The sequence below is a fragment of the Balaenoptera musculus genome, chromosome 1 (genome assembly GCF_009873245.2).
Source record: "Balaenoptera musculus isolate JJ_BM4_2016_0621 chromosome 1, mBalMus1.pri.v3, whole genome shotgun sequence".
NCBI classification, from domain to species: Eukaryota; Metazoa; Chordata; class Mammalia; order Artiodactyla; family Balaenopteridae; genus Balaenoptera; species Balaenoptera musculus.
The window spans coordinates 66,878,424-66,905,311 of record NC_045785.1 but is presented as its reverse complement, the minus strand read 5'-3'; the positions used below and the strand labels follow the sequence as shown (position 1 = coordinate 66,905,311).

At 40.6% G+C, this 26,888-nt stretch overlaps 1 protein-coding gene across 2 annotated transcripts in view; it reads right to left on the bottom strand.

The window, feature by feature from the left end:
• ST6GALNAC5 (ST6 N-acetylgalactosaminide alpha-2,6-sialyltransferase 5) overlaps window positions 1-24,978 on the bottom strand; it is a 179,577-nt gene extending 154,599 nt beyond the window's left edge. Inside the window, exons 1-2 of one of the 2 annotated variants that reach the window (XM_036867718.1) lie at window positions 24,717-24,978; window positions 23,726-23,923 (exon numbers count right to left, since the gene is read on the bottom strand). In XM_036867718.1, the coding sequence (XP_036723613.1) occupies window positions 23,726-23,923; window positions 24,717-24,731 (213 nt within the window). In that variant the 5' untranslated portion in view covers window positions 24,732-24,978. The remainder of the gene's footprint in view (window positions 1-23,725; window positions 23,924-24,716) is intronic. The other variant, XM_036867727.1, reaches the window with a different exon arrangement.
• Between the last annotated feature and the right edge of the window lie 1,910 nt (window positions 24,979-26,888).

Sequence of the window (26,888 nt, the reverse complement as noted above, 5' to 3'; positions counted from 1 at the left end):
GTAAGAAGACACTATGAAAAAAGACCAGGACAATGTGGGGAAAAAAATCTAGAAATGACGATTTAAATGAAATACTTGGGGAGAAAACACTTGGTGAATGAGTTAAATAACAGATTAGACATAGCTGAATAGAAAATTAACAAACTGAAAAATCAGAAAAAATCACCCATAATGCAGTATAGACAAATAAACAAAACATTACAAAGAGATAGAGTGAAGGAGAGACACTATATTTAAAGAGATAATGGTTTAGATTACCTAAAAAGTAATGACAGCTAGCCTGATGGCAAACAGCTCAATATCAACAATGAGAGGGAGAAAACACAGGAATTAGCCCTTCAAAATACTGAGAGAGAAAATAACTAGTGATTTTGAATTGTATTCTCTTTCCAGAATGTGAACAAAGATATTTTCAGAAAAACTAAAACTGTGTTTACTACCAATAGAACTTCATCAGCAGAACCTCTAAAAAATTTATTTCAGGAAGAAGGATAATGGAAATCTAAGTTGAAAGAAGAAATGATGAGTAAAAACATTGGTAATATGCAGGTAAATCTAAATAAACATTGATTATCTGAAATAATGACAATAATAATGCTAATATCCAATTTGTTAGGCTTAGAAAAAGAGAAATAAAATACTTTAATACAACAGCAGCATGTAAAATTACTGTTTGGGTTGACCAGAGTTAGTGTTCTAAGGTCCTTGAATTTTCTGGAAGGAGGATAAAGATATTAATTATCTTATGACTTTGGTAAGTATGCATGTTAAAATTTCAAGAATAACATTAATAAAAGAATAGAAATCAAGAGTATAACTTCCAAGCCAGTGTAGGTTAAAAAATGGAATAAGAACGACAATCTCCTTTCCCTCCCACACACAAAACTCCACCAACCCAGGGAAGAGGGAAAAAGAGAAGAAAAAAAAAAAAGCATAGAAAAAGAGATAAATACAAAGACAATGTTTAAATAAGATTTTAAAAAACCTTTCAATATATCAATAATGTATAGCAAAAATCACAATAAATGTAAATGAACTAAACTCTTAAAAGACAATGATTATAAATTTAGATTAAAAATTAATTCCTGCTATATGCTATTCATACAGGATATACGCAGTATTATTCTTAAAATGAGATGAGAAGGACCTCTGATCTGGGCCCTATGCTACTCAAAATGTGGTTCTTGGACCAGTAGCTGCATGGAGTGCTTGTTAGACATTCAGATTCTCAGGCCCTGACTCAGACCTAAAGATTCAAATTCTGCATTTTAATAAGATCCTCAGGTGATTCATACACACATTTATGTTTGAGAAGCACGGCTTAAAGGGCACAGAAAATCATAAACAGTGCACAATTATATCAAAGACCACACAGGCACCTCTCTCATTGTTACAGTATTATCCATAATCGTAAACAACCACTCATATCGAACACCATTCAGGCCCCAGAAAAGTGCTTCTCCATATTTCTTGCCCTCCTTGCCCTTGAAACAAAAGGCCACTGTGTTCAAATGCTATGAAGATTTACGGATTGTACTGTTGCTAGGGTGGAGCTTGTCACTGCTTCAGCGTGGTAAGGGGAAGGGGGTAGAATGAGAAGAATTTTAGATTGAGATAAAATAGAACATATGAAAAAGAGCCTCAGGGGGAAAAAACTGAAAAAATAAAATCTTCAAAGAAGTAGTCTACTTACATTATAAGAAATTGGAGATAATGCAAGTAGACTGACTTTTGTCAAGCATTACCCACATAAAATTATCAAGTATGATATTACAACCTTCTCCCTTAATGAAGATTTAATTATTGATCAAAAAATAAAATGTACAAGATAATTATTCTGATCAAATCCGTAACTGTGGTAGGTCACGTGAAATCTCTGAAACTTGAAAATCTTTCCTAAATGAAAACATAATTACTGATTAAAGCAATTAGGATGTATGTGGGCCTCCATTTGTACTCTTGCCTCAGGCCCTGCAAATACTAGCGACAGGTCTGGCCATATATAAAACATAAGCATACAAAAGACTAAAAGTTATAGGATGGATATAAAAGGCAAAAAGATATAAAAGGCAAACATTAACCAAAAGAAATCTTAATGGCTATCAGCAAAATGGAAACAAAACAGACTTTAAATCATACACAATTTTTGAAAAAACACATAACATGTTCACATTTAAGTTTAAAAAATGAAGACTGCAATGCAGAAGATTGTCAGAAATAAACCAAATTTATACCATTACTTACACTAAAGTGGTAGGATTATGGGAACATTTCCCCTTTCTATTTTTCAAGATGTTTACATGATCTTTAGACAAATGTAACTAGTGCAATTAATGGCTTCTTCTTGTCTTTATTTTTTTACTTTTATTTTTATTTTTTTGCATGGAGGTGGGAAACAGCTAGGGGTAGAGTGGCCTTCCAGGTGTGAGGTGATAGGAGTTAGAGACTCAGGTGCTGTCATGGGGATGGGAGAGGAGGGAAAAAGGAAGGAGGTACTTCAAAAAATCAAGAAGAACACCAATGTTCATTGCTGCATTATTCCCAATGGCCAAAAGGTGGAAACAACCCAAGTGTCAATCAAAAGATGAGTGGATAAACAAAATATGGCTTATCCATAAAATGGAATATTATTCAGCTGTGTAAAGGAACAAAGTTCTGATACATGCTACAACATGGATGAAAAGATTACGCTAAGTGAAATGTCAGACATAAAATGACAAATACTGAATGACTCCACTTTATGAAATGCGTAAAACAAGCAAATTCATAGAGACAGAAAGAAAGTAGAATGGAGATTACCAGGGGCTGGAGGGAGAGGAGAATAGGGAGTTATTACTTAATGGTTACTGAGTCTCTGTTTGGGGTGATGAAAAATTTTTGGAAATAGTGGTGATGATTGACAACACAGTGAATTAATTAAAATGTAATTAAAATGCCGCTGAATTGTACACTTAAAATGGTTAAAATGTCAAATTTTACATTACACATGCATCACCACAATAAAAACATTTATAAAGGTGGATCAGACAGATATAGAGAACAAACTAGTGGCTACCAGTGGGAAGTGGGAAGGGGGGGAGGGACAGGGCAATAAAGAGGTAGGGAGTAAGAGGTACAAACTATTAGGTATAAAATAAGCTACAAGGATATATTGTACAACATGGAGAATACAGCTAACATTTTATAATACCTATAAATTGAGTATAACCTTCAAAAACTGCGAATCACTATAGTGTACACCTGCAACATATAATATTGTACAACAGCTATACTTCAATTAAAAAAATAAAGTGGGGGCTTCCCTGGTGGCACAGTGGTTGAGAGTCTGCCTGCCAATGCAGGGGACACGGGTTCAAGCCCTGGTCTGGGAAGATCCCACATGCCTCGGAGCAACTAGGCCCGTGAGCCACAACTACTGAGCCTGCGCGTCTGGAGCCTGTGCTCCGCAACAAGAGAGGCCGCGATAGTGAGAGGCCTGCGCACCGCGATGAAGAGTGGCCCCCGCTTGCCGCAACTGGAGAAAGCCCTCGCACAGAAACGAAGACCCAACACAGCCATAAATAAATAAATAAATAAATTTTTAAAAAAATTTTAAAAAAATAAAGTGAGTTTCTTGTAGACAACAACAACAGCAACAAAAGTGGATCAGAAGGATTCAGTGACGCTTCAATCTAGAGGATAAAGGAGGGAGTTCAGGCACCAAAACAAAAGACTGATTTCATCAAGAGCTTATTGGCAAAGATCTCCTGTTCTCCGATTCATCCCTTTTCTTGGAAGCCACCAAACCAAGATGTATAAAATACACCCCCTGCCAGTTGGCTGTCATGGGAGAAGCAGGCCCTGATGTCTTTAATGACAGAATTCTTTTACCCATGGACTGGAAGAATAATGAGCAGCTCTGAAATTCTGCCAAAGTCGAGAAATAACACTTAGCGCACATTTGAAAAATGTAAAAAAAGAGTAGCTCAGAGACATCATTGAGTACCAAAAAAAAAAGTCAAGAAGAACAGTCACAGATTCAACAATTTGGGTTAAAATAAGATAAAGGAATTGAAATATTTTAGAAAACTAGAAGATAAAAAAGAAATACAGAAAAGTTTGCTGATTAAGAAGGTGATACAATTATTCGTGCTGCAAAATTTCTTTTTAGGAAAGACAGTTATATCAAAGTAAACCTGTATTGTATTTGGACAAGCAATTAGATCTGTAATATCTATGGACAGGGAATTAAATCGTAAGTGGAAGCCCAGAAAACAAAGGCTAACATGAGGCATACATCTGGAAAGGGACCACCCACTGACCAGGAAGATGTCGATCATCTCTTGAGTCCTGGAAGCCCGTATGAGTTTGCCACCAGCTACGTCCCCAAAATAGCTACTGATGGGTTGGAGGGAATTTAGAGAAAAGTGACCAGAACGATTAAGGGACTGTTGGGAATGATTCATAAAACTGAAAAATCCTGGAACACTTTCTGTAACTAAGCAAACAGGCAGAGGATGAAAGGTAGGGATGGAAGCATCGCCACCACTAAAAAGTGCTGGAGAGTTGTAAACAATGAGGAAAGAGAAGAGTGTTTAGGGAATTCCCTGGTGGTCCAGTGGTTAGGACTCCGAACTTTCACTGCTGAGGGTGCGGGTTCGAATCCCTGGTCAGGGAGTCGGGGAACTAAGATCCCACAAACCGCACACCACCACCAAAGGAAAACAAAAGTGTTTATGCTAATAAGGGATGTACACATCTTCAGGATTAATAAGTGGAGAACTCAGTACCAATATCAAGACATATTTACTAATTATCCCAACTCTAACTGGAATATATTTGGGTTTTAAGCTATTAAAAAAGATGTCTTTTGGGGACTTCCCTGGTGGTGCAGCGGTTAAGAATCCACCTGCCAATGCAGGGGACACAGGTTTGAGCCCTGGTCCAGGAAGATCCCACATGCCGTGGAGCAACTGGGCCTGTGCGTCACAACTACTGAGCCTGCGTTCTAGAGCCGGCGAGCCACAACTACTGATCCCACACGCCACAACTACTGAAGCCTGCGCACCTAGAGCCCGTGCTCTGCAACAAGAGAAGCCACTGCAATGAGAAGCCCCTGCACCACAACAAAGGCCCAATGCAGCCAAAAAAAAAAAAAATGTCTTTAGGATCTAACTGTATAGATCATGCCCTTCGCTATACTACCAATCACATGATATGGTAACACTATATACATATAGACCCCAAACACCTAACATATATGAATTAAAAGCAGGATAGAAGTACATTAAAGTGTAACAGATACATACATTTGATATGTATGAAAAAAATCTGTAAGGAAATACATTAAATTATCAACAGTAATTATGTCTGGGTGGTAAGTTTATGAATAATTGTTATTTTCTTTTTTTACCATTTGCCATTTTGAGAAGACAATGAGAATATATGCAACTGGGTGGGGGTAAAGTTTGCTTTTCAAAACTAGCCTTCTATGTCTCTTCTCTCATTTCTTTTTCAACATGCTATTGCGGGGATGATGCAGAAGAAGCTTTTCTCAGGTAGAAGGCATTCCACGCTCTCAAATACGGTCTACAGGCATAGTTTTCATGAAACAGTACTGAGTTTTGGTGTTCACAGGCAGAATACCCTGGAAGATACAGGTCTGCCTCCTTTCCATCCTTCAGACCTTCTAAAGGGTGAGACACCATCAAGATGCTCTGTGGACCCATTAAGAATGATCCTTCACTTGGCAGAGATTAAAACAAACAACACTGTGATTCCTAGTCAGAGGAACTCATTTTCGATGGATTCCTTGTCCATTGATGTTCTGTTCTGCTGTCACACAGCACAACAAATCACATTCAAACGTAATAATGTCAAACAACTGTTACTCCACTGCAGAGCCCGTGACAAGCCACCCTTATTGCCTTTCTAGAACCCAATCAGTATTTCATGTCTGTACAGACAGAAAGAGAGCCCCTTGGTTAACAGGGAAGAAGCAACTGGTCTTATTTTTTCACTCTGGTCCTTATTCTTGGTCCTGGGTCCAGTTATTTCATCTTTATACTTCACTAGTGCAGGCCCATCCAGTCCGGATACCCTGTTCTCTCATGACAGCTTTCTCTGACTTTTATTTCTGAACTTCTGTATTAAAAACTCCATCACATTTCAAATGGAGCCAAAAACCACACACAGTTGTTAGTAAGAGTGATGGGCATAATTCTTCAGGGGATTCATGATGGCTAGAGCATCAGGGTAAAGCTTCTTTTTCTTTGGTAGTGGGGAACACACACAGATTCTTATAATCCCCTCTCCCTTTCCCATGTTCCAGAAAACAAGCAGCATGTGATCGCTTCCACCACTTTGTTCAAAACTTGCAACAAGAGGAATAAAAATGAAATGATCCAGCTTTATGATTTGCACTACAGAATGGAAGCACATACTACTTAGGTAATGGGAGACAACTTGGAAATCCCTGATGGCAGCCTGGCAGATGCAACATTGCCAAGTAACTCCAACTAGGAGCCCCATAAAACCAGAGTTCATTCGGATGTATATATTTTTTGCTCCCAACCAAATGCTTTTGAATGAATTAGGAACCAGACACCCCCTTGACAAATTTTTCCTTCTGGTGCAAGGCAAACAGAAACTTTACTTTTCTTAGAAGCTGTGAACAGACTTAAGTGATTTAAAAGAACACTAATTGCTCTCTCTCTAACTATGGGAATGAAAGGAGAGGAAACCACCTTCCACCCCATACTTCCAACAGATCTATACCTGGTGAGATTTATTATGCAACAAAGTCTCCCTTGATAAGGTTATTCTAGAATAAATTCTCTCCCAGTAGAACTGTTACCTAATAAAGTGTCTCCATCACATTTATTCCATACCCCACTGGCTCTGCTGCAGGTGGAGGGTTTAATTCCTGTCATTCGTTGCCAGTGTGCATCAGGGAGTCTCCACGAACAGCTTGCTTCAGCCTTAACCATCACACCATTGTTTTCCTCAAGTCAGTATGCGGTATTAAGATGCACAGTGAGGTTCAAAATTAGACAAAGTTGGAGCGCCATCTGGGATCATCCTCAAACTCTTTTCACTAAATACTGAGAGGCAATCTTGAACCACAAACCTTCTGCTGCTCGAGAAGATGCACTCAGCCTGTCTGCACCGACACAGTGGGGTGGGTGATCACAGAAACTTAAGGCAGGCAGAAACCTTAGGTCTCTTTTCCTCTCACTCACTCAGATCACATCCACACTCCGCTAACTGGTCCCTCTTCCTGTAATCTAGGACCGCTCTGACCTGTGCCATGCCAAAGCCACAGCGATCTGTTGAAACACACCTGATGAAGTCACTCCTCTAATTCACCCTTTAAAGACTTCCTCAAAGCTTTCAGGAAAAAAAGCTAATCTCCATAACATGTAAATCTTTCTTTCCAAATCTGTGCTGTAATTTTATGTCTGTTTACATACCTCTCTTCTAGATGTAAGTTTCATAGAGTCAGGGATCCCACCTTGTGCATCATTGCCTTCTGGGTCCCGAACACAATATTATTTGATAAATGAGAGAACGAATGAATCTAGCTTAACTGCCCCTTCTACAGACTAGCCTAAAAGTTACATGACTTTCCAAAGTGCTCATAACAAGTAAAAAGCTTGGGCGTGCCTCCCTGCCTCCCAGGATACCATACTGTCCTCAAATACAGGCATTCCCATCTCTCAACACTTGGGCAACCACTCTGGAAAGATCAGCAAATGCTGCTCTGCATTTAAAGGGGAACCAGAAACTAAAGATGTGTCTGCCACAAATGTGAAGTCCTTCTGCCCCTACTTACCATTTCTGTCATTCTTATGTTAAGTCCATTAGCCAGACTTGTTCAAATCTCTTCCTATTACATATAATTACAACAGGATTCTGTCCACCTAACGTTCAACAAAGATTTGTTGAGTTTCCACATGTATGAGGTACAGATTTAGGTTCTGGAAATACCAGAATGGATAAGTTCCTGGTCTCAAGAAGGTACAGCCTAGTCGAGGAGACAAGCATGCAGACAAATAATCGCAATACTTTGTGATTAGAGGCCTGCACAGGATACAGAGAATATTTTAGCACTTACAAAGATACAGTCATTGTCATATGTACTTCCTCCACAGTGATTTTCCTGTGGGTAGGAACTAGGTCCTTCCTCTCATTTCCTCCTCTGAGTCTAGCACATAGTAGGCACTCAGCCAATATGTGATTGACTAACTGATACACTGCTGGCATAAGACAATGCGGGGCTTACTCTGCATATAGGTCGTATCTGGGAAAACTTTAGGAAGGAGATGCTTGCACTGGATTTTACTGGATGATTCGTCCCCTACCTGGTGGATAAAATGAGAGAGGGAGGAAGAGCAGGTAAGTGTGAAACAGCAAGCTGTGTTCCCAGGGTGTGTGCAGCCTGGGCTGCGGGCTGCTGTGGGAGGTGAGGTTGGAGAATTGGGCCATGCAGACCCTGTCGGGCCTTGTGAGCCTTCCTATGGAGTCTGAACTTGATCCTCCAGGCAGTGGGAAGCCATTGGAGGCATGCAAGGAACACAAGCAAATCTGTAAATGAGAAACACAGTAGTGCAGTTCAGTCAGTGGAGAGGTCCCATATGTGCAATTAATTTCCAGAATATGCTTTCTTATTAAAAAATGGTTTAACTCTGCATTTCAATCTGCCAGGGTATCCTCAGACTCTGTGAGGTTCCCAGGAACAATAAAGACACCTCCTTAGCTATTAAAACAGAATATAATAAAGAACGTTTCCTCTTCATTCTGAGCTACAACAACTATCAAGGTTAATTTTCCCTACCATGGGTAAAATGGTTTCTTATTTGCCTAAAGTAATTCTATCTCAGAGTAAGAGTCACATCTCAGAATTTAGGAGGAGTCAATGGTTACTTGCAGAATGGCAGTCCAGATACTTGGTGAACTGAGTCTCCCAATGGTGTTTCCTTCCCCACTGTGGAGAAGGTAATTCAGATAAATAAGTGGTCTAGTCATGACATTTTCTGCAAATAATTAAACACGACACATCTTTTGGCTTGGTTTACTTTTTAAAGGCAAAATCCGCTCTGATTTGCAAATTGTTCCAATTACATCGGTGTCATGCATTTTGTGCAGCCTTTAGAGTACCCGTTGCTAAGTCAGTGGTTGGTGGGAGCTCTTTTTAACTACCCAGAGGCATATTCTCAAATTCATTTCAGAATAATAAGATGTTTAAATATTTATCTCTTTCCAATAACTGGATAGGCCTAGGCTCTTCATTTTAATAAATTCTGTTCAAATAATGTTGAGTCACGGCTTAGAATATACTGGCACTGAATTTCCCTTACGGTAATGATATTCACATTAGAGACCCACATTTTAGCCCTAGCTCTGCCACTAACCCTCGACTTTGGGCAAATCGCATGACCACTCGTGAATTCCTTTTGATAATTTTGAAGTTTTCATTCTAGCTCTAAAATTTTGAGTATGTTTTAAGAGCTCTGATTAGTACAAGAAAGTAGAAATGAAATAGTTACAGAACTACAAATTGTGGCTGGAGAAACTGACATTTATGATGTGTAGCTATTCCTTGTCAGTAACTCCAAGCAGTCAGAAACAGTCTTATTTTAGAAGAAATATAAAATCTTTATATAGATACACTTATTTATTCAACAAATATTTATTGAAGACCCATTGTATGCCAGGCTGGGAATTCAATGACAGAAAAAGAGAAAAATTCCCCAGTCTCCAAGAGTCAAGCTGAGAAAGCAGACAGTTTTAGACAAGAAATGACAATCAACCAGAATAAGTATTATCATGCGATGCTGGCTATGACGACAAAGCACACAGCTCAGATCTATCCTGGGTTACAAGTCCGGGAAGGCTTCCCTGCCGATATACTGTCTAAACTGAGACTATTCATGCCTGTGGCTTTTATTTGGGAAACAATATTGAATAGAGCATGCAATGAAAATATTTATTTGTCCCAGGCCCACACTAAGAGTTTAAGACTAAAAGAGCTCATGAAGAGGAATCTGAGTACATCTCATAAATGCCCCCACCCCCAAGTTTTTATTGATCATTTGATCATAAATCTACTGACTCACAAGGGGATTCTTCTCTTGAATCACAAGGTATGGGTAATAATATTATTATTTAAGAAATAATCATTCCTTGTCTTTCTATATCTAAGATCCTTCACAGCTGATCAAAGGCTATTTAATAGGTGTATAGAAGGTTTCCAGAATGATTTACTGATTGATGATGGGTTTTAATGTTTCAGTCTTTTCTCATCTTTAATCTCTCTTTATCCCAATATTTGCAGGACAGGAATTATACTGAGCTGCTGTTTGACTTCAGAGGTATGGAAAGTCCCCTCTATAACAGATGTCATGTCTCCAGGATGGATCTGAATGCAAATAGTCTGTCTTGTGGCCAACACAATTATGTTCAAATTCATCATACCTTGAGTTATGAGATTTGGTTTTGAAATGTAGTCACCATATGTTACAGACACAAGTGAACAGGGTAAGAGGGTTCATTCCCTTCAAGCATCCAGGAGATCCTATGCCATGCCAAAGGAGAATCATAAAGAGATTAAATATTTTGAATTTAAAATTAATTCATGCCAGCAGAGCTTCAAGATGGCAGAGGAATAAGACGTGGAGATCACCTTCCTCCCCACAGATACATCAAATATACATCTACATGTGGAACAGCTACTACAGAACACCTACTGAATGCTGGCAGAAGACCTCAGGCTTCCCAAAAGGCAAGAAACTCCCCACGTACCTGGGTAGGGCAGAAGAAAGAAGAAAAAACAGAGACAAAAGAATAGGGATGGGACCTGCACCTGGGAGACAGCTGTGAAGGAGGAAAAGCTTCCACACACTAGGAAGCCCCTTCACTGGAGGAGATGGGGGGTGGCAGTGGGGGGAAGTTTCGGAGCCACGGAGGAGAGCACAGCAACAGGGGTGCAGAGGGCAAAGCGGAGAGATTCCTGCATAGAGGATCAGTGGCGACCAGCACTCACCAGCCCGAGAGGCTTGTCTGCTCAACCGCCGGGGCGGGCGGGGGCTGGGAGCTGAGGCTCGAGCTTTGGAGGTCAGACCTCAGAGAGAGGACTGGGGTTGCCTGCGTGAACACAGCCTGAAGAGGGCTAGTGCGCCACAGCTAGCCGGGAGGGAGTCCAGGAAAAAGTCTGAACCTACCTAAGAGGCAAGAGACCATTGTTTCGGGGTGCATGAGGAGAGGGGATTCAGAGCACCGCCTAAACGAGCTCCAGAGATGGGCACGAGCTGCGGCTATCAGCATGGACCCCAGAGATGGGCATGAAATGCTAAGGCTGCTGCTGCAGCCACCAAGAAGCCTGTGTGCAAGCACAGGTCACTCTCCACACCTCCCCTCCCAGGAGCCTGTGCAGCCCGCCACTGCCAGGGTCCCGTGATCCAGGGGCAACTTCCCCATGAGAACACACATCGTGCCTCAGGCTGTTGCAATGACATACTGGCCTCTGCTGCCGCAGGCTCGCCCCACATTCTGTACCCCTCCCTCCCCGTGGCCTGAGTGAGCCAGAACCCCCTAATCAGCTGCTACTTTAACCCCGTCCTGTATGGGTGGGGAGCAGACGCCCTCAGGCGACCTACATGCAGAGGCAGGGACAAATCTAAAGCTGAACCCCAGGAGCTGTGCAAACAAAGAAGAGAAAGGGAAATCTCTCCAAGCAGCCTCAGGAGCAGCAGATTAAATCTCCACAATCAAATTGATATACCCTTCATCTGTGGAATTCCTGAATAGACAACGAATCATCCCAAAATTGAGGCGGTGGACTTTGGGAGCAACTGTAGACTTCGGGTTTGCTTTCTGCATCTAATTTGTTTTTGGTTTTATGTTTATCTTAGTTTAGTATTTAGAGCTTACTATCATTGGTAGATTTGTTTATTGATTTGGTTGCTCTCTTCCTTTTTTTTTCTCCTTTTGTGACTGTGTATGTGTATGCTTCTTTGTGTGATTTTGTCTGTATAGCTTTGCTTTTACCATTTGTCCTAGGGTTCTGTCTGTCTGGTTTTTTTTTTTGTATAGTTTTTAGCACTTCTTATCATTGCTGGATTTGTTTTTGGTTCGGTTGCACTCTCATTCTTTTATTTCTTTTCATTACTTTTTAATTATTTTTATTTTTAATATTTTTTATTTTTAAATTTAATAACTTTATTTTATTTTATTTATTTTACTTTTATTATTTCTTTCTTTTTTATTTTCCCTTTTCTTCTGAGCCATGTGGCTGACAGAGTCTTGGTGCTCCAGCCAAGTGTCAGGCCTGAGCCTCTGAGGTGGGAGAGCCGAGTTCAGGACATTCGTTCACCAGAGACCGCCTGGCCCGACGTAATATCAAATGGCAAAAGCTCTCTCAGAGATCTCCATCTCAATGCTAAGACCCAGCTCCACTCAACAACCAGCAAGCTACAGTGCTGGACACCCTATGCCAAACAACTAGCAAGACAGGAACACAACCCGACCCATTAGCAGAGAGGCTGCCTAAAATCATAATAAGTTCACAGACACACCAAAACACACCACTTACTGCGGTCCTGCCTACCAGAAAGACAAGATCCAACCTCATCCACCAGAACACAGGCACCAGTCTCCTCCACCAGGAAGCCTACATAACCCACTGAACCAACCTTACCCACTGGGGGTAGACAGCAAAAACAATGGGAACTACGAACCTGCAGGCTGCAGAAAAGAGACCCCAAACACAGTAAGTTAAGCAAAATGAGAAGACAAAGAAATACACAGCAGATGAAGTAGCAAGGTAAAAACCCACCAGACCAAACAAATGAAGAGGAAATAGGCAGTCTACCTGAAAAAGAATTCAGAATTAAGATAGTAAAGATGATCCAAAATCTTGGAAATAGAATTGAGAAAATACAAGAAACGTTTAACAAGGACCTAGAAAAACTAGAGCAAACAAACAATGATGAACAACACAATAAATGAAATTAAAAATTCTCTAGGAGGAATCAATAGCAGAATAACTGAGGCAGAAGAACGGATAAGTGACCTGGAAGATAAAATAGTGGAAATAACTACTGCAGAGCAGAATAAAGAAAAAATAATGAAAAGAATTGAGGACAGTCTCAGAGACCTCTGGGACAACATTAAACGCACCAACATTCGAATTATAGGGGTCCCAGAAGAAGAAGAGAAAAAGAAAGGCACTGAGAAATATTTAAAGAGATTATAGTTGAAAACTTCCCTAATATGGGAAAGGAAATAGTCAATCAACTCCAGGAAGTGCAGAGAGTCCCATATAGGATAAATCCAAGCAGAAACACACCAAGACACATATTAATCAAACTATCAAAAATTAAGTACAAAGAAAAAATATTAAAAGCAGCAAGGGAAAAGCAACAAATAACATACAAGGGAATCCCCATAAGGTTAACAGCTGATCTTTCAGCAGAAACTCTGCAAGCCAGAAGGGAGTGGCAGGCCATATTTAAAGTGGTAAAAGAGAAAAACCTACAACCAAGATTACTCTATCCAGCAAGGATCTCATTCAGATTCGACGGAGAAATTAAAACTTTACAGACAAGCAAAAGCTAAGAGAATTCAGCACCACCAAACCAGCTTTACAACAAATCCTAAAGAAACTTCTCTAGGAATGAAACGCAAGAGAAGGAAAAGACCTACAATAACAAACCCAAAACAATTAAGAAAATGGTAATAGGAACACACATATAGATAACTACCTTAAATGTAAATGGATTAAATGCTACAACCAAAAGACATAGACTGGCTGAATGGATACAAAAACAAGTCCCGTATATATGTTGTCTACAAGAGATCCACTTCAGACCTAGAGACACATACAGACTGAAAGTCAGGGGATGGAAAAAGATATTCCATGCAAATGGAAATCAAAAGAAAGCTGGAGTAGCAATTCTCATATCAGACAAAATAGACGTTAAAATATAGACTACTACAAGAGACAAAGAAGGACACCACATAATGATAAAGGGCTCAATCCAAGAAGAAGATATAACAATTGTAAATATTTATGTACCCAACATAGGAGCACCTGAATACATAAGGCAAATGCTAACGGCCACAATCATAGTAGGGGACTTTAACACCCCAATTTCACCAATGGACAGATCATCCAAAATGAAAATGAATAAGGAAACACAAGCTTTAAATGACACGTGAAACAAGATGGACTTAATTGAAAATTAAAGGACATTCCATCCAAAAACAACAGAATACAATTTCTTCTCAAGTGCTCATGGAACATTCTCCAGGATACATAATATCTTGGGTCACAAATCAAGCCTTGGTAAATTTAAGAAAATTGAAATCGTATCAAGTATCTTTTCTGACCACAATGCTATGAGACTAGATATCAATTACAGGAAAAAATCTGTAAAAAATACAAACACATGGAGGCTAAGCAATACACTACTAAATAACCAACAGATCACTGAAGAAATTAAAGAGAAAATTTAAAAATACCTATAAACAAATGACAATGAAAACACGACGGCCCAAAACCTATGGGATGCAGCAAAAGCAATTCTAAGAGGGAAGTTTATAGCAATACAATCCTACCTCAAGAAACAAGAAACATCTCAAATAAACAACCTAACCTTACACCTAAAGCAATTAGAGAAGGAAGAACAAAAAAAACCCCAAAGTCAGGAGAAGGAAAGAAATCATAAAGATCAGATCAGAAATAAATAAAACTAAAAGCTGGTTCTTTGAGAAGATAAACCAAATTGATAAACCATTAGCCAGACTCATCAAGAAAATAAGGAAGAAGATTCAAATCAATAGAATTAGAAATGAAAAAGGAGAAGTAACAACTGACAGTGCAGAAATACAAAGGATCATGAGAGATTACTACAAGCAACTCTATGCCAATAAAATGGACAACCTGGAAGAAATGGACAAATTCTTAGAAAAGCACAACCTCCCAAGACTGAACCAGGAAGAAATAGAAAATATAAACAGACCAATCACAAGCACTGAAATTGAAACTGTGATTAAAAATCTTCCAACAAACAAAAGCCCAGGACCAGATGGCTTCACAGGCGAATTCCATCAAACATTTAGAGAAGAGCTAACACCTATCCTTCTCAAACTCTTCCAAAATATAGCAGAGAGAGGAACACTCCCAAACTCATTCTATGAGGTCACCATCACCCTGATACCAGAACCAGACAAAGATGTCATGCAAAAAAGGGAAAACTACAGACCAATATCACTGATGAATATAGATGCCAAAATCCTCAACAAAATACTAGCAAACAGAATCCAACAGCACATTAAAAGGATCATACACTATGATCAAGTACGGTTTATCCCAGGAATGCAAGATTCTTCAATAAATGCAAATCAATCAATGTGATACACCATATTAACAAATTCAAGGAGAAAAACCATATGATCATCTCAATAGATGCAGAAAAAGCTTTTCACAAAATTCAACACCCATTTATGATAAAAACTCTCCAGAAACTAGGCATAGAGGGAACTTACCTCAACATAATAAAGGCCATATATGACAAACCCACAGCCAACATCGTTTTCAATGGTGAAAAACTGAAACCATTTCCACTAAGATCCAGAAGAAGACAACGTTGCCCACTCTCACCACTATTATTCAACACAGTTTTGGAAGTTTTAGCCACAGCAATCAGACACAGCAAAGAAATAAAAGGAATCCAAATCAGAAAAGAAGAAGTAAAGCTGCCACTGTTTGCAGATGACATGATACTATTCATAGAGAATCCCAAAGATACTACCAGAAAACTCCTAGAGCTAATCAATGAATTTGGTAAAGGAGCAGGTTATAAAATTAATGCACAGAAATCTCCTGCATTCGTATACTCGAATGATGAAAAATCTGAAACAGAAATTAAGGAAACACTCCCATTTACCATTGCAACAAAAGGAATAAAATACCTAGGAATAAACCTACCTAGGGAGACAAAAGACCTGTATGCAGAAAATTATAAGACACTGATGAAAGAAATTAAAGATGATACAAAAAGATGGAGAGATATACCATGTTCTTGGATTGGAAGAATCAACATTGTGAAAATGACTCTACTACCCAAAGCAATCTACAGATTCAATGCAATCCCTATCAAACTACCGATGGCATTTTTCACAGAACTAGAACAAAAAATTTCACAATTTGTATGCAAGCACATAGCCGAAGCAATCTTGAGAAAGAAAAACGGAGCTAGAGGAATCAGGTTCCCGGACTTCAGACTAGACTACAAAGCTACAGTAATCAAGACAGTATGGTACTGGCACAAAAACAGAAATATAGATTAATGGAACAGAATAGAAAGCCCAGAGATAAACCCACACACATGTGGTCACCTTATCTTTGATAAAGGAGGCAAGAATATACAATGGAGAAAAGACAGCCTCTTCAATAAGTGGTGCTGGGAAAACTGGACAGCTACATGTAAAAGAACAAAATCAGAACACTCCCTAACACCATACACAAAAATAAACTCAAAACGGATTGAAGACCTAAATGTAAGGCCAGACACTGGAAAACTCTTAGAGGAAAACATAGGCAGAACACTCTGTGACATACAGCACAGCAAGATCCTTTTTGACCCACCTCCTAGAGAAATGGAAATAAAAACAAAAATAAACAAATGGGACCTAATGAAACTTAAAAGCTTTTGCACAGCAAAGGAAACCATAAACAAGATGAAAAGACAACCCTCAGAAGGGGAGAAAATATTTGCAAATGAAGCAACTGACAAAGGATTAATCTCCAAAATATACAGGCAGCTTATACAGCTCAATATCAAACAAACAAACCCAATCCAAAAATGGGCAGAAGACCTAAATAGACATTTCTCCAAAGAAGATATACAGATTGCCAAGAAACACATGAAAGGATGCTCAACATCACTAATCATTAGAGAAATGCAAATCAAAACTACAATTAGGTATCACCTCACACCAGTCAGAATGGCCATCATCAAAAATCTACAAACAATAAATGCTGGAGAGGGTGTGGAGAAAAGGGAACCCTCTGTACTGTTGGTGGGAATGTAAATTGATACAGCCACTATGGAGAACAGTATGGAGGTTCCTTAAAAAACTAAAAATAAAACTACCATACGAGGAAAACCATAATTCAAAAAGAGTCATGTACCACAATGTTCACTGCAGTTCTATTTACAATAGCCAGAACATGGAAGCAACCTAAGTGTCCATCGACAGATGAATGGATAAAGAAGATGTGGCACATATATACAATGGAATATTACTCAGCCATAAAAAGAAATGAACTTGAGTTATTTATAGTGAGGTGGATGGACCTAGAGACTGTCATACAGAGTGAAGTAAGTCAGAAAGAGAGAAACAAATACTGTATGCTAACACATATATATGGAATCTAAAAAAAAAATAGGTTCTGAAGAACATAGGGGCAGGACAGGAATAAAGACGCAGATGTAGAGAATGAACTTGAGGACATGGCAAGGGGTAAGGGGAAGCTGGGACGAAGTGAGAGAGTGGCATGGACATATATAAACTACCAAATGTAAAACAGATAGCTAGTGGGAAGCAGCCGCATAGCACAGGGAGATCAGCTTATTGCTTTGTGACCACCTAGAGGAGTGGGATAGGGAGGGTGGGAGGGAGACGCAAGAGGGAGGAGATATGGGGATATATGTTTATGTATAGCTGATTCACTTTGTCATACAGCAGAAACTAACACACATTGTAAAGCAATTATACTCCAATAAAGATGTTTAAAAAGAAAAGAAAGAAAGCACAATATCCCAGCAATTACAGGTTTTCCTTTAGGACACATATTTTATGTTAGGACACATCCTCTGTAAACAGTCAAACAACATCACCCTGCTAATGAGTAGAAAACAGATCAAATCATCCTAATCTGTTCTTGGCAAAGTCAGTCTAACTGCAGACAGAACTTTCCACTGTGACTATACACACGTTTGTCACTGAATCTGACTTTTCCAAAACATCTCTAAGTGGGAATGCTTGGGCTTGACATTAATAGCTCTTTGACTTGAAATAGCTCTTTTTCTAATAACTCCTTTTCACAACCAATGAGAGAAAGAAAGCCAGAAAACCTTTTACTCTCACAAGGGTGATATGAGGAGTGAAATAAAATGGTTCCAAAAATAAAATTAAATAAATAAATAAATAATAAATAAATAAAATCCACTTTGAAGTTGATTTAATATTTAAGTTGTTTACTAATTATTCACTGACAGTCATTCATGTAATATGTATATAGAAACATACACACATATATTTAAAAGGGCTAATGAATAATAGAATTTTAGTTTGAAAGTTTTATAGCTTCTAAGGTAACAACAGTATCTAACTTACTTTATAGATGAGAAAGATCACAGAAATTGCTCCTTTTTAGTGTCCGTGCCTTGATGTACTGTTTCTTGGTTTCATATTATTATTCAGCATTTGCTTTATTATTTAACCTTTCTTGCTTCTTTGTCTTTTCTTTCCAATTAGATCAAAGGTTCTTTGAGGGCAGGGACTGTGTTCTTCTTCCAGGATACCCTGGAATTTTGCAACTATTAGGCCTTCAATGAATATTTACTAAGGGTTATGACTAGTTCAAAAACCCAGAAACAAATTAGCTACAGAACTACACACTATGATGATTAAAAACGTTTCAAATGATGACTCTCAAACTTTAACGTGCACAAGAACCATAAGGGAAGCCTATTAAAATGGTAGATTCCCAAATCTTATTCCCAAAGACTCTTATGTTTCAAATCATTTCCTATTATCATTATTAAGAGGTGGAGGAGGAGGAAATCAAATTTAGGGAAGATGAGACATATCTGGGCCTGGGACTGCACCGATGTGTCTTGCAGAGAAAGGACTTGACATAAGGAAAGGCAGCTCTGTCCTTCTCCAGGGATACCCCACCCGCAATACGCCCTGCGTTCTTCTTTCCTTCCATAAATACTTATTGTGTGCCCACCAATGGCCAAGTATTAGGGCCTGGATTTAAACTGGTCAACAAGATGTATCAGATGCTTTGATATCAGAGCACTTAGATTCTACTTGGGGGGACGGCAGAAAAGAGACAAATAAACTTTAAGATTATTTCAGATATTGTTAAGTATTATAAGGAAAATAAAACAGGCTGGTATGATAGAGAATGACTCGTGAGAAGGGGGCTATTTAAAGAGTGTGGTACACAAGATGATATGTGATCTGAGGACTAAATGACCATAAGGAATCAACCATGCAAAAGATCTTGAGTGAGAGCTTTCTGGGGAGATGAAACAGCGAGTGCAAAGGTCCTGAGGCAGAATGAGTGTCCAAGGATCAGCAGGGAGGCCAGAATGCCTGAAACTTGAGAGGGGGCCAGGTCAGACCATCTGCTAGGTACAATCTGGGCTTTGGCATAGAAGTATCTTGGGATTACTCCTGTGGGAAGGTGGAGAAATACTTCTGGTTTCAGAATTAAGGAAGGTTAACTATTCAGTAAATGTTAAAATAGTTTAACTTCTCCAGTAGAAACACCCACATTATTGGAACTCTTCTCCCATAAAAAACAGTTCATTTCATGATCCCATTTGGTTGATGCTTTGTGATAACACAGTTTTGTCATCATTGGCAGATTACATTTTGTAATACTTGAGCACTGAAAATAAGCTCACTTTAAATTTCTTTGAGATCCAAATTCTTTATCATTCATTGGATGCCTCAAATATTATACAACAGGGTCTAATAAATGGTGTAAACTTGTATTTGAGAATGTATATACCTCTCTAAAGGAAGAATTCTTATGCCATAATTTCAACGTAAGTTATATGGCATATACCTTTTTTTCCGGTTTTGAATTACTTTTCAACTCTTGCATTGACTTGTCTTATCATTCCAACTGGACATCTACCAATTAATAGTGATAGTACTATTACCTCTAAGCAGTTTGGTTTTGTCTGAATAACTGAGTGCTTAAGGAAAGAAAGAACCAAGGGCAAGCATGTCACCGGTACGTGTAAAATCCATTCTTGGGAACTACTACCGAAGCGAGGAGATAGCAGCTCAGCTTCAGGCCCCATGATCACTGCTCTTTCATAAGCCACCTAAGAAGAGGGCAACCCAGGTGACAAGTGGGCCTTCTGTGATAAGGGCTCCGGTCCACTGGAAATGGGAATCGGCTCACAGTTTCATTTCACAGGGTCCACCAGATGGCAAATGACTTTATCTACCCGGACCCAACCCCGACTGAACACATAATGTGCTTCATGCCCCTTCCACTCTGCTGGGAGACTTGGAGCTTTCCTCTGAGGGTTGCTTGATTTAGTGAGAGAGAGTGTGTGTGTGTGTGTGTGTGTGTGTGTGTGTGTGTGTGCGCATGTGTGTTTTAGTTTGATTATACATTATGCTGCAGTTCTAAAGGCAGAAGTTTCTCCAAGCCATGAAGATTGACTTCTTTGCTTAGATCTGGAAGATCTGATTAGAAATCAATGCCTTCCAAAATCGGGGACCAGGAAATGGCAGGATGCAGATACAGTAGCTGCAGTGACAGACATGTAACAAGATGGAAATGAGCTGGTGGAACATGTGTGGGAAAAGGTCAGGGGAAGGGTTGGGAATGAAGAGAAAAAAATCTATCTAAGAGAAAATGAAATGGTTTCATTATCACAAGAAACTCCAAGTAGCCTTCACTTACTTAGTCATACTGGAATTACAATTTCCGCTAGCATCGTTTGTGAAAGAGGAAGTAGGGAATACGACCATGGAAAGTGATATTTTAAGCTTCAACACATATTGCTCATCGCTGGCTTGACTTGCAGCATGTCTTTCAACAAAAGCACATAGTGATTTAATCTCAACAGTAATTCAGTCTGCAGCATATGGGACAAGACTATCATTGCAGACAGGCGGTAATTTGTGAAATTCAGGTGCTGGGGATCAGGACCACCTGTTGAATTTAATCTTGGAGTTATAATGTTAATGCCATCATGTAACTGAACAAAAACACTACATATTTATCAGACTTTGGGACCTCTAGCCATGGAGATGTGAACGTTTTCCTAAATGGTATCTGTAACTCTCTCCAGATTCAGTAAATCAATGGCCAATTGAAAGTCTGGTGGAATTCTGATTCAATATGCAGCAGCATATGGCTTGGTGGTCATCATATTCAACATATCCTATAATTTTTCTAAAGCTTGATGTCAGAGTGGGGCAAAAAAGCAATCAGAGTATCATCTGGCAACATAAGAAGAATAGAAAAGCTTTCATTTATCATCCCCTGTGTTAACTGAAAAAAAACATCCTAGTAACAGTCTAACAAATGATTTCTACCTCTGCTTAAGCAAGACTATAGGAAGATCCCAAGTAAACCTAAACAGCAATTTTGGGAGAAGACATAAACATTTTACACGTGCACCTTCAGACAGCCATTGGAAATGAAACTGCCGAACTTCCGGCCAGTTAGATAGCAGCAGTAAAGTGACTACATTCTGAGCAGAAGTTTACATTTCCTTCAGTGGGACAATTGGAATACTGCCTAAAGAGAAGGCATAGATTTTAATATTTGCATTGTTCCTTTGCTTGAGGTAGGGTAAACTTTGTTGAACCCTTTGGGTATGGAATTTTGTGAGAGGTTGGTTTTCAATGAAAGAATTTCATTGGTATTATCTGCTAAGACCTTCCTGGTCACATTTTTAATTCCCTGCTAAGAATTCCAAGGTCTTCCACACATACGTATCATTCGCATAACACTTCATAGTTTACAAAACCCATTCACTACAGATTATCTCAATTTCTCATACAGAGTTCCCACATTCCTTCTCCAACAGGGCTGTTCTTCATTTTAATGAAATAAGGCTCTGATACATTGAAAATGGAATCCAACATATTTGTGTGAATAAACACTGTTTTGAAGAAGAACATGAGGGCATCATATTTTGCCTTAGGCTATCAATATTCTTAGCTGGTGTCTGTCCAGAAGGAGAGCACAGGAAGGAAAGTATTAGCAATATCTTCCTAAAGGCAGATCAAAGCTTACAGCAAATTTACCTTTTGACACCCCTATCAACCAAAGCTTCACAAGTGCTAGATAGCCATTTCCACGAAACAATAGCCATGAAAATCCACCATGTTCAATATATTCATTATAAACACATAAACACCACATCCCTCCACAGTCAGAAGTCAATGCACAAACTTTTCTAGAACTCCAGCCCTTATGGGTTGCTTGCACATGCAGATACAAAGTATGTAATCAATCAACAACTTAAAGAGAAAACAGAAGCTTGTGAAAACAGAAATTGTGAAACTGATGGCCCTCTCTACTTTTGATTTAAGATCTACCACCAGCACTCTCCCCAGTAAATCACTTCCTAATGAAATCTCTCCCTCTTTTCTGCTTCCCTGAATTCTTCCCAGTGCAAGTTCCACTTTTTCAAAGAAACTTTCCTTGATCCTACCGGGGCAGAGATCTTTCTCATCTCTGTACTCCAACAGTAGTAACTGTTTATATCCAGTATTTCCTATACATTTATATCTACTGTCTATCTCTCTGTCTCTCTGTCATCTATCTATACATCCACATTTCACCGTATGTTGTTTGTTTTCCCACAGGCATTCAAAGATCCCTAAAGGCTGCGTCCTGCCTTAAATTCTTTTGTATCCTCCAAAATCCTTAGCATTATCCATTGCACAAGTGAGTAGAAGTATTTTGATTGCCACTTAAAAAAAGTTTGACTTTTTCATGCATGGTTAGAACCATCTTTTCACACAAAAGGAGCACCTGCTAAATATTACTTTGGTTCACAGCCATACAACCTAGTAATACAAAAAGCAAAATAGCTGGGTGGTTTCAAGAAATCCTCTAGCTTTATAGGGCATATACAGAATGGAACTGTGTTTTAATAAAAATATATTAGCAGCTTCAAATGATGGGGAATACATTTAAAGTGCATTAAAATATCTTTTCAGAACCAGGAAACTTGATTAGGATTCTCCCAGAGGCTTCACACACTGAAACGAGAGATTTATTATTCCAGGGAAAGAAGGCTCAATTTCTTAAAAATTCACCTTATTAATTATTAGCCAAGCCATGCAGCGGCTTCCCGGAAGGCAGAGGAAAATAGGCCCTCAACGATGAGTTTCAAGCCAATGGAAGCTGAGTTTGTGCCTCAAGCCTTCCGCGCTTGCCTGGGCACCGCTCCCCAGGGCTGTAGTAATTTAGCCCAGAGCATCTGAAGCAGAGATCAGATAGGAGTCTGCGAGCCTGAGCTGCGGCCGCGGACTGGCTGCTACTCAGCCTCCGGTTCCCTGTCGGAGGTAAGCTCGGGCTGGTACCCGCGCCATTCCCGGGTCTCCTCCCACTAGGGCGCGACTTCGCTGCCAAACCCGAGGCTTCGGGAACCCTGCACCCAGCGATAGCTGCAATTCTGGGGATGAGGCGGTTCTAATTCCAGGGACAGTTCCTGTTAGGAAATTAGGCTTTGGGGTGCACCCATCTCATCCCTATTCCCTGAAAAACTTTGCTTCCTTCTCCAAATAGAAATTCACACCAAGTAGGAACTATCCTGTCCCACCCCAGCGGGTCCACTCGCACTTCCAGCCTCTGAATGGCACCTACTCACGGCGCCTCCCAACCCCGGGGAAGGGGGCAAGCTCAGGTGTGCGGGATCCCCAGGCTGGGTGGCGGGAAGGCTGGCGAGCAAGCTGTCACCTTGTGGTCCGCCACGCCAAGGTATCCGTCCAGTGGCCGCGGTCCCGCGGGGGCCTCGGGGTGCGGCGGGGGGCTGCCGGTCGCCGCTGCCTGCTGCTGCCGCGCGGGCCGCTCCTTCTGGCCGCCTAGGCTGCTGTACACGAGCAACAAGCTGGTGCACATGGTGGTGAGCGCTAAACACACTGCCAGACCATGGCGCTGCGGGAGAGCGGGAGAGAGCACAGGAGAGTCGCTGAGCGCCGACCCGGGAGGAGCGCGCCCGGCGGGGACTCCGGCGCGACGGTCAGACGGGCGGGGGCAGCGGGGGTAGCCCGGGTCCCACCTTGGCAGCACGCAGCCCGGCAGAGGAGGCACCGTCTCCCCGCGTACGGCAGGGGATGCTCCCCGCGCGTCGCTGCTCTGGGCCGCCGCCGCCTCCCACATCCCTCGGCAGAGGACAGGTGGTGCGTGGCGCCCGGCTACGTGAAGAAGAGCGCGCCGGCGGCGAGGGCAGGGGTGGGCTCACACTTTGGGAGGGGGCCCTCTGCCCCAGCTCGGCTTTGGAATGTCTAGCTTCTCCTTTCTGGACCCGTGGGGCTCTACCTTGGCGATCCTTGCAAGTTTGAAATCCGACAAGGAAACCAAGAAAGTCTGCAAAGGTCCCCGCTTCCCGCCCCTCTTAGTTTTTTGCCAGGCTGTTTCGTTAGGGCACCCCCATCCCCGAGCAAGGCGCCCACCACTCCAAGGCTTCTCTAGCTCTCCGCTGGCCGCTCGGAACTCCCGCCGGAGATCCAGGAGCCCAGCAACCCGAGTTCCCATTCAGGCTCTGGGATTCCGAGCCAGGCTGAAGCGAGGAATCGGGAGTGGACGCGGAGCAGGTGGAAAGTTGTTCCTTTGGAACGGGCGACCTCGCAGCGCAGGGTCAGGCACCCTGGAGCTCTCCCGTGCGCCCCGGGGACGCTGCGCCCGGGGGTCCCGCCTCTGCCCAGAGGAGTTATAACAAATGACTCACCACCAGGGTCTTCATTTTGGGCACCTCTTTTGTGCGGAATCCTCAGGCACACGCGTCCGGGGCTACTTTTTCTTGGAGGGTTTCCATCGTGGGTGATGGGGCGGAAGCGGCTCTGATTTTCGCCGGGCCTCCTGCCGCAGCTGAGTGAGCAGGAAAAGCCGCGGGACCCAGGAAGAGCCGCTGTTGCAGAGATTAGAGACAGAATTGAAGCTGAACCGGACCCTCGTAGTCTCTCAGCGATCTACACAACTGCCGCCTGCCGGGTCCTAAAGCCCTCTGCATTCCCCCCTTCCCGCCCCCAAATAATAATCTTTTCAGCCGAGTAGAATTTCTGGGGCGAGAGAGTTAACCGTGCCCGTATACCCACCTCCTGGTCCGAGGGCTTATTTATCTTTTATGAAGTCATCAAGTAAAAGGGAAGGAGAACCCTATTGGATTCTGAACATGATAGCCATTTGAAAATTTGCAAACTACGATTTCTGTTCTGTGATTTTGATAAAAACAAGTCAACAGCCCAAATGTCAATAGTTCTATTTATAGCATTTGCGTTTATGTTCATAGCGTGGAGGAATCTGTCACGAAATAATTTTTTCAAAGAAATTATTGTTTCAGTTTTCCAATTGTAAGCTTTCTGATATTCTCTTCCCCTTAATTTTACTTTTTAAATCGAGTTATTCTCATGCAATCTTTATATTCTCATTTTCATCGAAATTATTTCATTCATTACTTGTTTTAAATATTATAGTTTATTTTTCTATCAAAACCTTGAGGTTCCTAGTGTTCATCTAAATGATATAAAAGTGTTAAGAACATTCAGGACATGCTATCCGCAGGATTAACTGGACCTGCAGATTCTGCCTAATTTAAATGAAAGATTTCTGGCTGCTAGAGCTAACACTGCTTACTGCTTATTTTGTAAGAATCCTAAGGCCTTTGGTGCTCTCCTGTGTTGGTCTACTGCACTGACAGTACATAATTTCACATTCAGAACTTCAATTAAAATTTTTAAAAAATCATTTGTTTTTTCTTGGGAAATTCACATCCATAGCTTGTTTTAAGGATACTCTCCCTCCTCCCGCCCCGCGTTGAATTACAAATGGCATTTGTTAAATGTCTAATTTAGTTAAAAACATATTTCTTGTGAAATTGCTCAGCCAGCGAAAATAGTTGTCTTAATGGATTACTTAACACCTCACCTGTAGCAGCGTAATGTTAAAAATTACATTAAGATGGAAATGATCAGCAGGCCAACTGAACCACAGGCACAATAAGAGCTTTCTCAAGGCCGAAAAAGGCATTACAATCCTTTTTTAATCTTCACTAATCCATTGCTGGACTGATGATAAAACAGGAACTATTTTTAACTTATGAGGCATCCTTCTATAGCCAGTATTAAGAAAGTTAAAATTAATGGGTGCAACAATGACTATCAATGCAATGCATTTGGGGGAAAGTGAGAAACATATGGGATTCAGCCTTTCAAGGAAAAACAAAAAAATCCAAACACTGTCCAACATTGCCAGCCTTGAAGCTATTTATTCAATTTGTGCTTTAGGCATGAATAGTACCAGTTAGGGCAGAAAAAGCAGCAGCCAGAAGAGAATCTTATTGGGTCTTGGCAATTCTTTATTGGATGGTTGCACTTGACACTCAAATTAGGGAAACAAAGGACCAACTTGATGAATCATTGCAAGCAGATTATCTGTGTTTCTCCAGGGCTCCTTTTGAGATGCTACTAATGGTAGCTTCTGCAGTTTTCAGAATCATTCCCCTTCTATCTAGTAAGTTGCCCAGTGACCAATAAAACACTTCTAATATGTTTTGCCATGCCAAACAGAGCCATCATATTTATGATTTAAACTCATGGCAGCATGTTGGACATCTGTTACACAGTATGTCTGACCAAATTCATTAAGCTTATGCTTTTTTTTTACCTCCTGGGATAGCAGTTAGTGAGTAGCTAGATCTACTTATGAAATGACCAGGGTAAATTTGAAAAATGTAATTCTGAAGTTGATTTGAATAATGTCAAGGTCTCTGGCCTTCAAATATTTGATTAGATTGATGCAATGGTTTTAGGCACTCTGGCCTGAGAGCCAAATGAACAAGGGGGAGTGGAGAAGGGCAGGTAAAACAAGTGACAAGTTAAAATCCTTGTGCTGTTTAATTCAG